Genomic DNA, 16,617 nt, shown 5'->3' with positions numbered 1-16,617 from the left:
AAACAAGTACTAAATGACTGCACAGTAACCTGAGTTATTGCGCAGTAGCACTGACAAATGAGCAGTAGCTCTGAGACTACGGCACGGTAGCGTCACATCACAAGTTCTGCTACGCAACGCTACTACGCAGTCCGCACCTCAAAGGGTGGTGCTCTGCTTCCCAGTCTTGAAAAGGGGAAGAGGCTGTTGAGTTCTTAGCTTTGCAGGTAGATTAATGTCTCCTTCATGAGCATCTTTATCTCACCCTGCTATAATTCCACAATCACACCTCTTGTCATCCTGTTGAAGCCTACAAGAGAGTCTTGCTTTGAGGAACGCAGTGCTTCCTTCCCGCTGACAATTTTTTACTAAGTTCAATCTTTGGTCACTTACTGAAACAAAATGATATTGCTCCAAGAACGGTAAGGCCAATGGGCTTTCCACACCAAAATAATTAGGTTTTTGTAATAAAAATTATACACTTTTAAAAATTCCAGACAGTTTCCAAGGTTGGAAATGAGACTTGCTATAGCACCATTTCCCTCATCTTTCTCAGCCCACCTACTTTATGCTTGCCCCAAAACATATGTATGGGATATGAATAAACAAATAAATATTTACCACAGGTATAATTACTAGGGAAATAGTAAAAAACCTATTGCTGTTCAAGATTCTTTGGGTAAATCTGACATATTTTATTAGACCAACTCAAACAGTAGGAAAAATTCATCCAACTATTTGAGTTGGTCTAATAAAAGATTATTAGATTTCCCCAAAGAACCTTGTCTGCCTACATCCTTAGACCAACATGGCTACAACCTATACCCCAATTGCTATTCAAGGCATTTGATTACAACACCACCAGGTCCACTCCAACATTACTAAATACAAAGGACTAAAGAGTGTTTTTATTAGTTATTGGGTCAACGTAATCAGAGAACTTTTGCTGCCAGAGAAACTAGCAAACCTCCCAAAACCAAGTATATCAGTTTTTCCATCTCTGTTCTTAAAAACACTTCCCGCTACGCAAGGTCCTGGAGAACTTTCAGGAAATGTCATGTCCCAGGGCCTGTACTCCTCTCCAAACCTTCACTGAACAATGGACTAAACAGGATGTCAAATGTAAAGCTTGCATCTACAGCATATTACCATGGGAGACCAAAAGTGAGAGGACACTACAGGGATGATCAGGGAGATAAAATGAATGGGGTGATGGTGGCCAAGTGGAGGATTAAATGGCAGTGGAGAAATAGCTGGGTCCTTTAGATACATATTTCCAGAGCTATTGATGTTTAGAATTTTTCTTGTGGGGAGACAAGAGAACTTGAAGGAAAGTGTGTGCTGAACACCACTGAAACCCACTGCCTTTGCGGCGGATGTAAAAGGGGAGAAGAGAAGGGTGGAATATTGTAGGATAGTTTGGACAGTTAAATAGAAGCTATGCAACAAAAACATTGCAAACCTTCACAAAATTAAAGCAAAGAAACTGACTTATGTATTTCAGTAAAGTGTTAACGTGATGTTTTAGCTGTGATGGTCAAGGAATAATGCAAGAGGCAGGGATTTGGGGGGTGATATCTTTTATTGGACCAACTGCATGGTTAGGTGTGACTGGAGGAAGAGCACCTATCACCATGTACTTTACTAGCTGCATTTGTAAAAAAATATATATCCTTTGCCACTTGCTGGCAACATGTAGTTTCAGTTTAAATGTATAAGAAACAGTGTATTTTAGCTCAATGGATTTGACCAACTCTGGTGCTCTAGTGAGAAAGACACCCATGAAGCTGTGAAAGCACAAGCTAAGACTTTTCAGGAAATGTTTATTTCATATTACTGAAAAAATTCAGTCTTTCAAAACATTGTTCATTCTTGAAGTACTTCGGAAATCTAAAATGCGATTTTATTTCAGTAGTAAAATGTAAATATTTCATCAAGCAGGGTTTAATTATTCCTGTTACTATTGTTCTTAAATATTAATGGAATTAATGCAAGTACCTAATAGCTAATTTCATCTGAGTAAAAATCCAAAGTTGTTAATAAGCCATTTTTGATAAAGCATTTGAGACAATGGGAATATATAACAGTATGTCTGCTGCCTTAGCATCCCAGGCTGTGATCTTGTTAGATTTAACAAGCAGAGCAGGTTGGACTTGATTAGGGCCACTGGGTAACCACCAATGAAAACCCAAGGCATTAGAGGAAATAATACTGATTCATCAGCCAGCTGAATTCCCTGAATTAATACTTAACCAGTACCACAGCAAACTATGTAGTTTTGCAGTCCTGTAGGCAATATCCTCCTATGGATTGGCTGTAAAACTGCAGTAAAGAAAACCATTTTCTTTAATGGCTCTCATGGTTTCAGAATAGACAGAAAAGGACTCACTCCAGCTGTTACTTATGCATTAACTGAGAGCAGAATGAGGGGATATACACACACACACAAAGTACTGGCTGTCTAGTCAATTATATTTACAAGTATTGGCAGTCCTGACCACGGGGCACAGTTCATAAGTACAGTTCCTCCTCCATACCTCCCATAAAACCTCTTCCGCTAAGGACAGTTCCCATGCCACTTCTCCCACTGTCACTGTTCCCAAAAATGATCGTTTCTTACCTGTTCCCATTATTCAGTATGGCTAGGGACAAATATTACATATAAACCGGTTTAAGTGATCAGAAACCGGTTTAAACCTGTAACAGAACAGAAGTTCGGTGCACATAAACCGGTTTCAAAATGGCCAAAATTGATTTAAGATAAACCTACTTGAAGTAGTATTCAGTTAACTGATTTAGGTCAAACCAGTTTATGGAACTTCTGTCCCAGACCTCTTCCTTGTTCAAGTTAAATCACAGTCCCCTAGCATCCCAGGATGCTTTGCAGCTCTGGGCTGGGCTGTACTGTATGCTCAAGCAGAGCAGGATTGGCCTCACCCCTCTGCTCCGTAGCCGGAGCAGTGAGAGCTGACTGACAAGAGGGTGGAAGTGGAAAACCCAGCTGGGAACAGGGCCTAGTCTGCCTGGTGGGGGCAGGGCAGCCCCTGCCAGATTTTCCCCGCTGCAGTGGAGGGGGTAGGGGTGTGGGACAGCAGTCTCAGGCAGAGGGGAGGGAGGGGGATTAAACCTTAAGAGGGAGCTGATTGTGGCTTACCGCTATATCAGAGGCAAACATCAGGGGCTTGGTGAACAACTGTTCACCAGGGCATCCTGGGGGAAAACTAGAAACAACAGCCACAAACTCCTGGAAGATAGTTTCAGGCTGAACATTAGGAAAAACTACTATACACCTAGGGTGCCCAGACTATGGAACAAAGTTCCCCCAGATGTGGTGCAATCATCTACCCTACAGGTTTTCAAGAGAAGACTGGATGAACACCTGGCTGGGGTCATCTGACCCCAGATGTCTTTCCTGCTCATGCAGGGGGCCGGACTGATGATCCTTCGGGGTCCCTTCCAGCCCTATGACTCTATGATTTCCCCCACCACACTGGCATGGGGACCCCAGCTGGGGTCTGACCAGCTTTCCCCCCTGCTGCCTGTTCACATAGCAGGAGCCAGCCTGGGCAACAGCCTCAGGCACTGCCCAGGCTGGCTCCAGCCATGCCCCCTGCCACAAGAAGGGCCAGCACAGGGGGAAAGCCAGGCAGACCCCGGCTGGGGTCCCTGTGCCAGTGGGAGAGGGGGGAGATAAGGTTTTTATCCCCCTTCCTCCTTCTGCTTCACCTGAGGCAGTGCCTGGGCTGGATACAGCCAGGCCCCCCACTACACGAGCAGCCAACAGGGCAGAAAATTGGGCAGACCCTGGTTGAGGTTCCCATGCTGGTGAGAGGGGGGGTGTTTAATCCCCCTCCCTCCTGCCTTCATCTGAGGTGCTGTCCTGGCCGGTGTCTGGCCATGCCTCCCCCATCTGGGACAAACTTAGTAAGGGCTGCTTCTCCTTTCCCCCTCTAGGCATACCCCAGCTGGGGTCCCTGCAGGCCAGGGTGAAGGTTTAAACCCCTCCCCAATCATACTAAACAGCCTGCCAGGGACTGGCTATGCCGCCCCTTGCTCCCCGCCAGCTCAGCTTCCTTCCAGCCTTCTGGCCACTGCCAAAGGGAAGAGAGGGCTCTCTCTAGTACCATTTCTAAGCACTTGGACGAGAAGATGATTAGGAACAGTCAGCATGGATTCACCAAGGGCAAGTCATGCCTGACCAACCTGATTGCCTTCTAAGATGAGATAACTGGCTCTGTGGATGCAGGGAAAGCAGCAGACATCATATACCTTGACTTTAGCAAGGCTTTTGATACCATCTTCCACAGAATTCTTTCCAGGAAGCTGAGGAAGTATGGACTGGATGAATGGATTGTAAGGTGGATAGAAAGCTGGCTGGATTGCCAGGCTCAACAGGTAGTAATCAATGGCTCAATGTCTAGCTGGTAGCCAGTATCAAGTGGAGTGCCCCAGGGGTCAGGCCTGGGGCTGGTTTTGTTCATTATCTTCATTAATGATCTGGAAGGTGGGATGGATTACACCCTCAGCAAGTTCATGGATGATACCAAGCTTGGAGGAGTAGTAGATATGCTGGAGGGCAGGGCTAGGATTCAGAGTGATTTAGATAAATTGGAGAATTGGGCCAAAAGAAATCTTATGAGGTTCAACACGGACAAGTGCAAATTCCTGCACTTAGAATGGAAGAATCACATGCACTACTATAGCCTGGGGACTGACTGGCTAAGCAGCAGCCTGCAGAAAAGGACTTGGGAATTACAGTGGACAGTAAAATGGATATGAGTCAGCAGTGTGCCCTTGTTGCCAAGAAAGCCAACAGAACACTGGGTTGCATTGGTAGGAGTATTGCTAGCAGATCGAGGGAAATAATTATTAGGCTCTACTCCGCATGGATGAGGCCACATTTAGAGTACTGGGTGTTTATACACATGATCTGGGGGTGGGGGTTGCAGGCACTTTAATTAGAGTGGCTCCAAGAACTGCTCTAATTAAAGCTCCCGGAGCGTCTCATGTATCAGCATCCCTGCACTGATAAGTAGTGTCCAGCGTGCTTTAACTAAAGCTTGTGTGACAAGCTTGACACACAAGCTTTAGTTAAAGCACCCCCACTGCCATTTTTCAGTGTGGGGACACTGATAAGTGAGACACCAGAGTCTGCTGGACCATGGTAATTACCATGGTCCAGCAGTCTCAATTAATCCAATCCACTGTAATTATGATGCATTGGAGCAGCCTCACTGCTCATGTTTAGGTGCTCACTGTGTCCAGTTTTGGGATCCCACTATAGAAAGGACTTGGACAAGTTGGAGAGATTCCAGCAGAGGCAACAAAAATGGTTAGGGGCCTGGGGCACATGACTTATGGCAAGAGGCTGAAGGAACTGGGCTTATTTAATCTGCAGAAGAGAAGACTATGGGGGGATTTAATAGCAACCTTCAACTACCTGAAGTGGGGTTCCAAAGAGGATGGAGCTAAACTGTTCTCAGTGGTAACATATGACAGAACAAGGAGCAATGGTCTCAAGTTGAAGCAAGGGAGTTTTAGGTTGGATATTAGGAAAAACTCTCACTAGGAGGGTGATAAAGTACTGGAATGGGTTATCTAGAAAGGTGGTGGAATCTCCATCCTTGGAGGTCTTTAAGGCTTGCTCAACAAAGCCTTGGCTGGAATGATGTAGTTGGGGATGGTCCTGCTTTGAGCGGGGGTTGGACTAGATGCGACTTCCTGAGGTCTCTTCCAAGCCTAATTTTCCATGATTCTATGAGAACGAGTGAGAACATCTGGCTAAGTCCACTGACTCAAGTAACAAGTCACAGCAAGGTTAGCTAGCCTGAGTAGAGCACCACAACAGTGTGTCTGTACTGCTTCCAGTCCCTGTGCTAGAGTACGCAGAACTAGCTGCAGTAGCAGAGCTATCTGCATCATGCTATATAGATATACGCCTGGAGTCACCACTTTACTGTGTAACTGGCCAGGAATGACATGAAATATAACAGGTTTCATGAGCCAGTGTCTCTAGTGAGACATTTTTATTTTTAGCATATGGAAAGAACCTCTGCTTCTTTGACCATAGTTGCAATGATTATCACTGCCCCTCCAAATAACACCTACTAATGATACTACCTGAGGGAAAGTAAACCAGCAATTGATGCTGTTGTTCCCAGTTCATCTCCTTTATAGAAATTATTACTTCTAGGGAGATTTTCAACAACACCTACTTGTGTACATACTTCCCCTTCATGACTTTGAAAATCTCCCCCTTTATTCCTTTATCTATTTTTGTCACAATAGTAAAGATGTTGTGGCTGTTTTGCTATAATAATGGTGATAGCTAGAGTATCATGGTCCCCTATAACTACAGGTAGCTCCCATCCTGCTTAAGTATTTCCTTCAGTTTCAACTAAACCTGGTAATCTTCCACTTCCTGGCTAACTGCTGCACCGTGGCATTATGTCCTGGTAAACACTTGCCATTTTCATTTCTACCCAGAGGTGGTTGCATTTCAGTGAAGCAGGAAAGAAAGTGGAATTATTTTTTGTATCAGGTTTGAAATTTTGATAAAATGATCTGAGATCCTTTGAGATAAAGGCATCTAAGTATAGGTTATAATTAAAATTACTACCACAAGCTTTGTTTATATGTGCACAACATCTTCCAAGTTAAAGCAAAGACTTATTGTTTCTGCAATAACAACAAATGCCTCCAAAATCCATCCATAACCTCAGCAAGAAGAGAGAGGGGGAGAAATCATTAGTTTCATAACTTGAAAGCATATAATTATGCATTTTTCATGTTTATATTTGTTATGGAAAAGCAATCATCTTAGTGATGGTTGAACAAGCCCAAACGAACCATTAGGGGCTAAACACAGTCCTTAAAAGGTTTTTCTTTTGAGCAACAAATCACTTTACATTACTGTCCTTTGATATACCCAAGTAATTCTGATATTTTCCTAAAACATTTAACATTAGGGGAAAAATACATTTCAATACCAGCACGTCAGTATTCTCTCCGCTGCTCAGTTACATGCTGCAGTGACAATGGCTTGTTGACATTAACATTTACCAAATCTGAAGGATTCTGTTCTGCATAATTTCCTCTCATTTAAAAAGAGGAGGGTTTTTTTTCCCTCTCTCTCAAAATGACAGCGTCTACAGATACAGAAAGTCATTGTTCTCCGCTTCTAATTCACATTTCATATCACTCCTCAAAATATAAATGGCAGATTTACTCCATACCAGTTTCCTCTCTGTTACACAGATGCTGGAAATTCTTTTGTTAAGCCATAGCAAATGTAATATTTATTAGATTATCACCAAAAAATGGATACACAAATTCCACCAGGACCAATAGTTTACATAAAACAAAATCCTGGCAGTTCTCTCACAGAAAACATTTCCATTAAATTCTGCCTGCCAGTAGTATTTTTTGGACTGGGAAATGCTGGTACTGTTATATATTTTAAATTACAGATAATGCAGCTGTTGAAATAATTCACACCCATTAACTCTTTGTTGTGGCTAAAAATGTGCCCATTAAAAAGATTGTATTACTGCAGACATCAGACTTCCCTTCTGATCCAATATGTATAAATGAAATAAATAAGAGTCATCTCAATGCAATTTGGGGTAGAATTAAAGTTTTTACCTGCCTACAAAGTATCATGTGGCCTAAAGTGAAAAGTATCAAGGTTTGGGGTTTTAGTGCAAGTCTTGCATAGACATGTGCTGTCATCCTATAATTATTTTTTTCTATGCTTTCCCAGAGGCATAACTAGTAAGTAGTAAGATATGTGCCCTGGACTAGCATTTCCCAGCCTTGGATGCCTCTGCCTACTGTGGCTCAGATAGATAGCCCCAGAGTACGTCTCCCTTCTCCCACTGGCAAGGCCCCAGCCCTCCCTCCTCCATACTAAGTGCTATTTTACCGCATAATTGTATGCCTAGAGGTGAACTGCAGGGGCACATTTGGCAGTGAGGGTAAGAATGGAGCAAGAGAACATACCTGGGACAGACAGGGATGGCTGGGGCACTGCGAAGAGGGGGACACTGCAAAAAGGGAGTTGTGGAGAAACAGGTCAGAGAGCCAGTGCCACAGGAGGCAGAGGGGGCCATTAGAGGGGCATGAGAGTCTCCACCAGGGGTGGGAATCACTGAGCTGAGTGAGCAAGTGGAAGGGACCTTCGGGGTGCCACCCTTCTAAGTCTTAAGGGATTTCCACACACATACCACCCTCCCGCCCTATTCTAAGTCCGTGCCCATGGTATCCATAGTCAAGCTGGCTTTAAGTTAGCTTGGGTACTGACAGTCTAGCCATGTTAGCAGTGCACCACAACTTTTCTGAGTACTTCCTGAGCTTTCTCATATGGTTTTGCAGCCAGGACTGAGTTTTGCTGTGCTGCAGCGATACTGCTAATGGTTTCTAAGGTAACAAGTTTACAGGTAGTTCAGGTATGTCTGCATGGGCCACAGTGACTACAGTGAAGCCCAGCCCTAATGCAATATTTTATACAGTGCTTACATGATGATGGCATAATATAGTTATTGCAGAGGTGTAAGACTAAGGTTCTGTCCATTTGTGAGTCAAAGATCCTGTGGCATTTTGACCAATAGTTAAAAGAATAGACATAAGCCCTTCCTGGCCAGAATCTGATTGGGCAGTTGGTGAGGATGGTTGAACTGGTTCAGATTAAATATGAAATAAATATATGTGGCATGTACCAAATCTTACATTCACCCCTTTACTAGGGCCTGAATCATTTGGACAGGGCTCATGAGGGCAAACAGCATAGGGGTTTTTGGGGGCATCACAAGTTGTTTCCAAATCATCTTCAGGCACTTTCCGAGTGCAGGATCCTATACAACTCTGTTGTTTTCAGAGCCCACTCCCCACTCTGGTCCAGTCTATTAGTCAAAGGTTGATAAGTAAGTGGGATTCAATCTTCTGCCGGCTCAGATGAGGGCTAATTAATTTTCAGGGTGCTGGCACATTCTTAGTTTGTAGTGACTAGATCAGGTCACCGGATTTTGCTGGTCCTATTTACAGCATTGGAATTGCTGGCTGCCTATACATGTGCTCGGGGGCAGAACGTTTAAATTAGAGCAGTTCCTGGGCAGTTGCCGTAATTAAAATGGGACACCATCATGTGTATTAAGCCCCACAGAGTTTCAAAATGGCCATGGGATGCTTTATCTAAAGTTCATTTATAGAGGTTTGAATAAAGTGCCCCTGAAGCCAGTTTGAAATGTGTAGGGGATTACGACATGTGACGGTGAGGAGATGCTGGACTGTTCTAATTAGAATGCAGCGCAGACTCGATTAATAGATTTGATGCTTTCTAATTAGAATGTGAAGGAGCACATCTATAGGCAGCTGATGTTCCCAAAAGTAAGTGCATCTACACATGTAATTAAGCTGGAGTGACAAGCTCCAGCATGGTACTCACCAGAGAAAACTGCTTCCGGGAAGAGCATTTACATGTGCACCCAGGACTGCAGAAGTTCAAGCTGGGATGGAGTGGCCCTGGACTACCAGAGGCCCAGGGAGTCAGCCCCAGGCTCCAATTGGTGGCGTTGGGTAACAGGGGCTGGCTGGGGCACAAGGATGCTACAGTGCAGGGCTAGCCAGCAGGCAGCACCTGTACTTTAGCACCCTCCTGCCCCAAGCAGCCCCTGTCACAGTCTACACATACATTTAATTGCATGTAATTACTCCATCATAAGATAATCCCATCTCCAGTGAAGTTAATGTATCTACTGTGTCCTAACATTAGCACACATGTAGACTGTGATGCTTTGTGGAGCTAATTAGTCTACTCTGCAGTAAAGTGCATGTGTAGATGTACCCAGTAATAGGCTACTCTGATATCACTGATCTCGCATGAGATTTGGGCATCAAGAATGGCTCATTAGATTCTAGTTCTATTCAGCATAAAACAATCACATCACAGGAAACTGTAGAAAAAATAATATAGTAAGTTTGTTTATGTCAGTCAAACACAAGCTCAGGAGCCCACTAACCTAGGGGCAAGGCGTTTATGTTAGAGTTGCAATAGGTATTCTAGTTGTTTCTTTTGCCTGTACTTGTGTCTTTTCTACTCTCATAGCCGGTTATAGAGGTTTTGTATGGGTGTTAAACAGAAGCATAGTGTGGAAAGAACGCACCCTAGGTAACCATCTCACCCTTCCCTGCCCTCCCTTCCTCCTACCTCCTCAATCAGGAACAGAGCAGAGAGCTGGGCAATGTGCATCACAAAGTGCAAGGTGTTCTGGGAATTGTAGTTCTCTAGACTGGCAGTGGAGTTTGCTGTTGCTTGGAGGGGAGGGGAGTTTTCACCCATTTTAGCACTGAAGCCCATGTCCAGAAAGGGGAAAAAATGCTGAATTCAGCTGTAAAAAAAGGGGGGGTCAATCCCCACCCCAACCCAACAGCAAACTGCACTGCTATTCTACAAAACTACCCTTCCAACAATGCCTTGCAGTCAATGATACCCATTGCCTGTGCCAGCAGCTTCCTGGATTCACAAAGTGCCAGCAAAGCAAAGCAGGGCAGTAGTCAAGGTAAACAGCAGCAAGTTGCCCTGAAGGCCATCCTCCCCCCGACCCTACATCATTCTAGCACCCTTCCCCTTAGGTGGCACCCAGGGCAGGTGTCCCACTTGCCCACCCCACGTTACATGACTGGTGTTAAATGAGGACAGAAACAGACATTTAGTTTTTCAAAAGCTAATTCTGATGTGAGTTTGGCAGATATGATCTTCATTTGAAAGTCTGTTCCATTAATCCTTCAAGGAAGAAATTGCTTCAGACAAATATATGGTATAATAAGAAGAAAGCAAGCATAGGGTTAACACCTCAAGTCGTAGGGTGCGTCTAAGCTGCAGACTATAATGTAGAGGTCCCCACGCTACTTGTAAATGAATTACTTTCAGTGTCAGAAGCAGCAGCAAATAGCTCAGCATGAGGCGATACAGGTTAGATATTAGGAGAAACTTCCTCACTAAGCGGGTAGTAAAGCACTGGAACAGGTTACCCAGAGAGGTGGTGGAATCTCCATCCTTGGAGGTTTTTAAGACCCAGCTCTTAAAAACTGGGATGATCTAGTTGGGCATGGGCCTGCTTTGAACAGGGGGTTGGACTAGATGTGACCTCCTGAGATCCCTTCCAACCCTAGTTTTCTGTGATCCTATGATTTGCATAATTTGATTTGGGCTACGTTTTACCATGCTGAGCTCTGTGTCACCCAAATAAGTTACCTGCAATACCTGAGTCAGCTCATTCACAGCTATTTCAGATATCCTTGCATTGCAAAGCAACCTGTAGTCTAGACCCACCAGTTTTGCAGTAGAATAATTCAGAAATGTTTTTGACTCCAGAAATAAAGCTCAGTGACATATTTAGGTATAACAGGGTCCAGTAGGCTTCAGGTCTTCTCAGGCTAAGAGTGTGCTTTTCTCCTCCTCCTTCTTAAAGCCTCTCCTTACTCTACCAGTTTTGCACAGCAGAATTAAGAAAACAAATGAGCCCGGAGATATGTGGAAGTGGACAGCATGCCTTTACAGCACCTGCTTTTCATAGGCAAATTCACAAGAGTCAAGAAGCACAAAAAGTTAATCCTTGTTTTTATTTTTTTCTTGCTCAAGTACCAACCATGGAGCAGATGGTATATTGCACAACCTTAAGTAGAGGGTAAGAAAGTGCTGGGTCTTTTTGTAATTTAATCAAGACCCTCAGCCCAGATAAGTTTCAAGCCCAAAGTTTATTTATCTTGCACAGAACTTGCACTTTTCCTTTTTCAGTATCTATTTTTTTTCCTCACACATATGTTCATTATGTTTAAGCACATAACTGGCACCATCTGGTAAAATAAATAGCTCCTCAGATAATCATGCTGCTCATACTCATTACATCACTCACCTCACTATCGGCTCTGCTATTTTTATCTGCAAAATACACAGTCAAGTCATTAGCTTAACTGTACAGCCTCAGCTGAGGATGACCTAAATTATTAAGAAAAGGACATTGAATTTTCCAAAATAATGTGCATCCTCATGTTAATTTGGAATTTGCCATAGATTTTTTCAAGAAAAACAAACTGGGTGTGTGTGTGTGTGCATTTTATTTAGGAGATAAGGATCTTGCAGCCCTGGCCCCATGATCACAGAGCTGGCACAGAGATAAGTATCTCCCAGCCTGGGTTCTGCCACCCCAGGGCTCGGGCAGGGAAATAAGGATCTTCCAGCCCTAGGCCTGTGACTGCGGAGGTGGCACTGGGAGATAAGGATCTCCCAGCCAAGGTTCTGCCACCACAGGGCTTGGGCTAGGAGATACAGGTCTCCCAGCCCCGGCCCCGTTGTCGTGGAGCAGGAGATGGGAGCTGCCTGCTGCTGGAGCCAGGGGACATTGTCCCCACACCCCGGCAGCAGGCAGCTCCCAGGGCAGAAAGAAATCTCCCACCTGCTGCCGCCCCCTGCTGCCTGGCTAACTGGGAGTACATTTGCTCCCGGTCAAGGGTCTACACATGTGCTACTGCACAGTTACTAATCTCGAGTAAATTTGCTACTTGCATTTGCAGGTAGCAAATTTACTCATGATTAGAGCCAATTACTGCACAGTAAGCATCTGCATGTGTAGATTAGAATAATTAGCTCTGCCATGCAGTAAAGTGTTTCATGTCGATGCACCCACTGTGTGGTTTTTTCAGAACAGCTCAGACCAATCAGTGCTGTCCCATAGAAGCCCAGCTAACTCCCTCAGTTAGAAAGTAATATTTTCTCCTTCTTGAAACATGCTGTTTCTTGCTATTTACTCCACCTCATTTAAGTGGATCCTTGCAATATCCCTTTATCTTTGGCAGCATGTGAATCTTTGTACATACAGCCACCTAACAAGAATAATTACAGAAAAGCATTTACCAATCTGAGAGGCTGCTCTGGCTTCATAGTTAAAGGGTAGGGATACAAATAGGAGACGGACTGCCAACAGTCACAATGAGTCTTCAAAACTAACGTCTCAGAACGAATGCCCCTTAACAGGAGTTCAAACAAAAGGCAGTGACTACTCGTGAAAGCAAAGGATTGGAATATTGGACTTCTCAGTATTTTGGAGATGGAGATAAACACAATTCATCCCACCCTCTGTGTGTGTCAGTGCAGGATGTACCCCTGTATCTTAAGGAAATTGGATCTACACATTCTAACCAAATGCTGTTGGAATTGAGTAACTGAGACAAATTCAAAATTAATGGCCAAGATTTCCCCCAGTCTGCATGCCTTCACATCAGGCATAATTTTAGGTCCCTAAATACTGCAATTTAACATCTAGGTGAAAGCAGCTAATTTGATGGATGACCTAATCTGGGCTACAAATCCGTGCTGGTTATTTTATGCTTGTAAGGACATGTATACTAGATGGAAGATCAGCCTTCACGTTTGTCTTTTGAGACAGCGTTGATATTGCCAAATAACAAAGCTGTTATAATGATATAAAAATGTATTTTATTTTTCACTACTAATTTTTCACTATTTAATAAAGGCAAAGAAAAAATTAACTTATGTCAGAGACAGATATTTTCAGTAGTTGCACTGTGCCAACTTCTGCAGTTCTCACTCATCCAAAATTCCCACTGATTTTATTTTTGCCCTTCTTTCTTCAACTAGAATTTTGCTTAAGTAAAAACTGCCACACTGACATCCAATATGGATTTTAGCTGTTGCATGCTGTTTGAAAAAAATTAAGTATTGCCAATTGTGTAAATAATTCCTTAACTACCTTTTCTTTGTTGTTATGACAGACGAACCAAACTCCTGGAGTTCTCCCTCTGCCACCTCCCCAGGTCTGCCGGAAGTAGCTATTTCCCTTGATGACATAATCTCACCATTATCTTCATCACATCTAGCCCCACCTTCTGACCCTTCCCATCAGATAAACCCAGAGCCAACATGGGATATCAAGAGGGAACATGATGTAAGAAAACCAAAGGAGCTTTTGGCAAATGGTCACAAAAAGAAAAGGGTAGGAGAGCAAAGAGAAAGGTCAGCAAGTCCTAAAAAGATAGACAGGTCAAAGCATGAAGAGGCTTCTAGGAAGGGATATTTAGAAGGCAAAAACAGGACCCCTGATGGTGGCAGGTCCACCTCTGAAAGTAAAGCTGTGGGACAGAGCACTGTGGTCGAAGCTGGAGCAAGAGAGCATGTGTGTGCTGGGACCAGTGACGAACAGGTCGGGAGACTGAAGAAGTCAGAAAGCAAGAGAGGGGGATCTCTAAGTGCAAAAGAAGATCACAGATCCTCCAGTACCACTGAGAAGAAACCAGCTGCAGCTTCTGAACATGTCAGGCTTGACTCAGGTGGTGCTACAAAAACGTACGGTAGCAATAGCTGTAGCTCATATGGAAGCGATATGGACCACAACCAGAGGGACCCTGATGGGAAACCCAGTGAGTTCCCGAGGAAGGGATATCTTCATTCCATTAACACTCGTAGCACCAACACTACAGTTCGGAAGGCAACCGTCTCACCAGGACCATGGAAAATTCCCGGATCTGATAAGCTACCTAGCGTACTAAAGTCTGGCACTTCTGCCATGAGCAGATAAATAAGTGACTGTTGCCCTCTAACTGTTTCACATTGACGCAGAACATTCTTCTTAGCTTCTGTCTCACATTGATTTATTTTAATTTATTTTAACTATCACGCATACACACAAAGCATTGAGGAATGAAAACATTAATGTGTAATTCCATGACAATGTGCACAGTGTCTAATAAGCTCAAACAGCATATAGTCAACATGGAGATTTAAAACTGACCCTAAAGTCCCCAGTTCCATTTTAGGGACTTTGGCAGCTATGGAAGAAACCAAAACATTATGACGGACAGTACATCAGAGAAGAATGGTGCAGTGTAGCTTTAGTATTTTTTCCACTGCATGAAGGACTTGGATTTCATTCAAACTTTATATCAAGAAACTGGAACAAGTTAGAGCAATCACAAACTGGAACATCGCCTTAAATAAAAACTGCACGGAGCAAGCTGAAACTGAGAAAGGATCTTTTAACTGAGCTAAAATGTTGTAAATAAATTGTTCTCAACATATCTAGACAGGGGTTAAAGGGTTTCTCTGAAGCATTTGGAACTGTACACTCATGATATGTCTCCACTGTTAACACTTTGGGATAATCCACATGATACCCAGTAGCATAGTTCACTGGGTGCTACAGGAGGAGTTGGGGAATCTAGTGGATTAGTTGCTGTGATACCATTTCTACTGCCATTTTTGTGAACAAATCATATTTCTGTACATTGGAAAGGAGTTAGGGTGGAGTTGTATTTGCAAATTGTCCTCGGAAACCGTTTATCACAGGTTCCCCTAATATTGCATGTAGCACACAATCTTAATTGGGCAAGCTCAAAACTGAGACACTAACAAGATCCTTGTAATGGAAAGATGATTCTTAAAAGAAAAAAAAGCTGCAGCTTCCTTGAAAAAAGGCCTTTCTCTCTTGCAGAATATGGTGACTTTGCTAGAGTGCTATATTGCAGTTATTTTTAAAGACTTTAAATTCTTCTTCTTCACTTTGACAGAACAGATGCTACTAAGGCAAACATTCACCCAAACAAAACTTGTTTCTGAGACAGATGCTCAAGTGTCCTCGTTTGTAGTATGGAAATGCCTCTGCTAGCATTTCTTCCCTTTTTGCCCCGCATTTTTATTTTTATCCTACTTGCTTCCCTGTCTTGAATTTCAAGCCTTAAGTACTAATGCTTAACTTTCCAGTCTGCCTTCATAAGACTCCATGTGCCGTCAGCACCGTCTTGTCCCTGGTAAGTTACTGTAGGGTTTGTTCGTTGTGTGCCAAAAAAGCCATGGGCAATAATACACTGGTTGTTAAAAAAAAAATCAGGAAGATAAATATTCTCAGAAAAGTATATATTTTAAAGTTAGGTATCAACTGTTCTGCATGTGCTCTCTCCAGAAGAGTCACATTTGAGATTAGCATTGTTCCAATAGGTTAGTACCCTACTATCGCTCTAAAATATTGCTCTAGACTGAGATACTCAGTTTCATTCTCTTCTTACAAGTATGTGGGCATGGTTTTTTTTTCCTATCAGAGTGTTTGAAAAGCCTCCAATAAAGGATTTTGCAGCTTTTATATACCTTTTTTTAGAAAACATCAATTATAATTTTTAAAAAAGCACAAACCCACGTAGCTGTTTACCCAATTTTTATTTAATTAAAAAAAATCTTTATCCCCTGAACTAGAAATTCAGTATAATTTGCCATTAATTTATTGAATCTGGTTTTGAACAGTGCTTCTGTAGTGTAGGTGCACGCCCCAATATCTTATTTTCTATGTGTAAGGAAAGCAAACAATAAAACCTGAGAAACAGTTGAGATTATGCTTGCATAAACTCTGATTTGCACAGTTCGCAGCTACTCCTTGTGCAGCAATTGCTTTATGCGGCTGTAATCGATAACCTGTGAAGACAGCACATCATCTAAACCCCATTCCAAATAATATTTCTGTGTAGTGTTAGCTGTGAATTTACCCTGTACAGCTCTATCTCTATAAATATAATTCCATGTATTAATAGTCACAGAAAGGCTGTAAGTGAGCAACTATTTTTATGAAACGCACCACT

The 16,617-nt window shown here is 43.0% G+C and overlaps 1 protein-coding gene across 13 annotated transcripts in view; it reads left to right on the top strand.

Moving 5' to 3' along the window:
• MAGI2 (membrane associated guanylate kinase, WW and PDZ domain containing 2) overlaps positions 1-16,072 on the top strand; it is an 886,876-nt gene extending 870,804 nt beyond the window's left edge. For 10 of the 13 annotated variants that reach the window (XM_019509478.1, XM_019509480.1, XM_019509483.1 and 7 more), the window contains one exon: positions 13,768-16,072. In XM_019509478.1, the coding sequence (XP_019365023.1) occupies positions 13,768-14,570 (803 nt within the window). In that variant the 3' untranslated portion in view covers positions 14,571-16,072. The remainder of the gene's footprint in view (positions 1-13,767) is intronic. The other 3 variants (XM_019509488.1, XM_019509489.1, XM_019509491.1) reach the window with 1 other exon arrangement.
• The last annotated feature ends 545 nt before the right edge of the window (positions 16,073-16,617 follow it).

This window comes from Gavialis gangeticus, unplaced genomic scaffold, assembly GCF_001723915.1.
Source record: "Gavialis gangeticus isolate Ggan-Ray unplaced genomic scaffold, GavGan_comp1, whole genome shotgun sequence".
Taxonomy (NCBI): Eukaryota; Metazoa; Chordata; order Crocodylia; family Gavialidae; genus Gavialis; species Gavialis gangeticus.
Note: the sequence above shows the minus strand (reverse complement) of the source record. Positions and strands in the feature narration are given on the sequence as shown.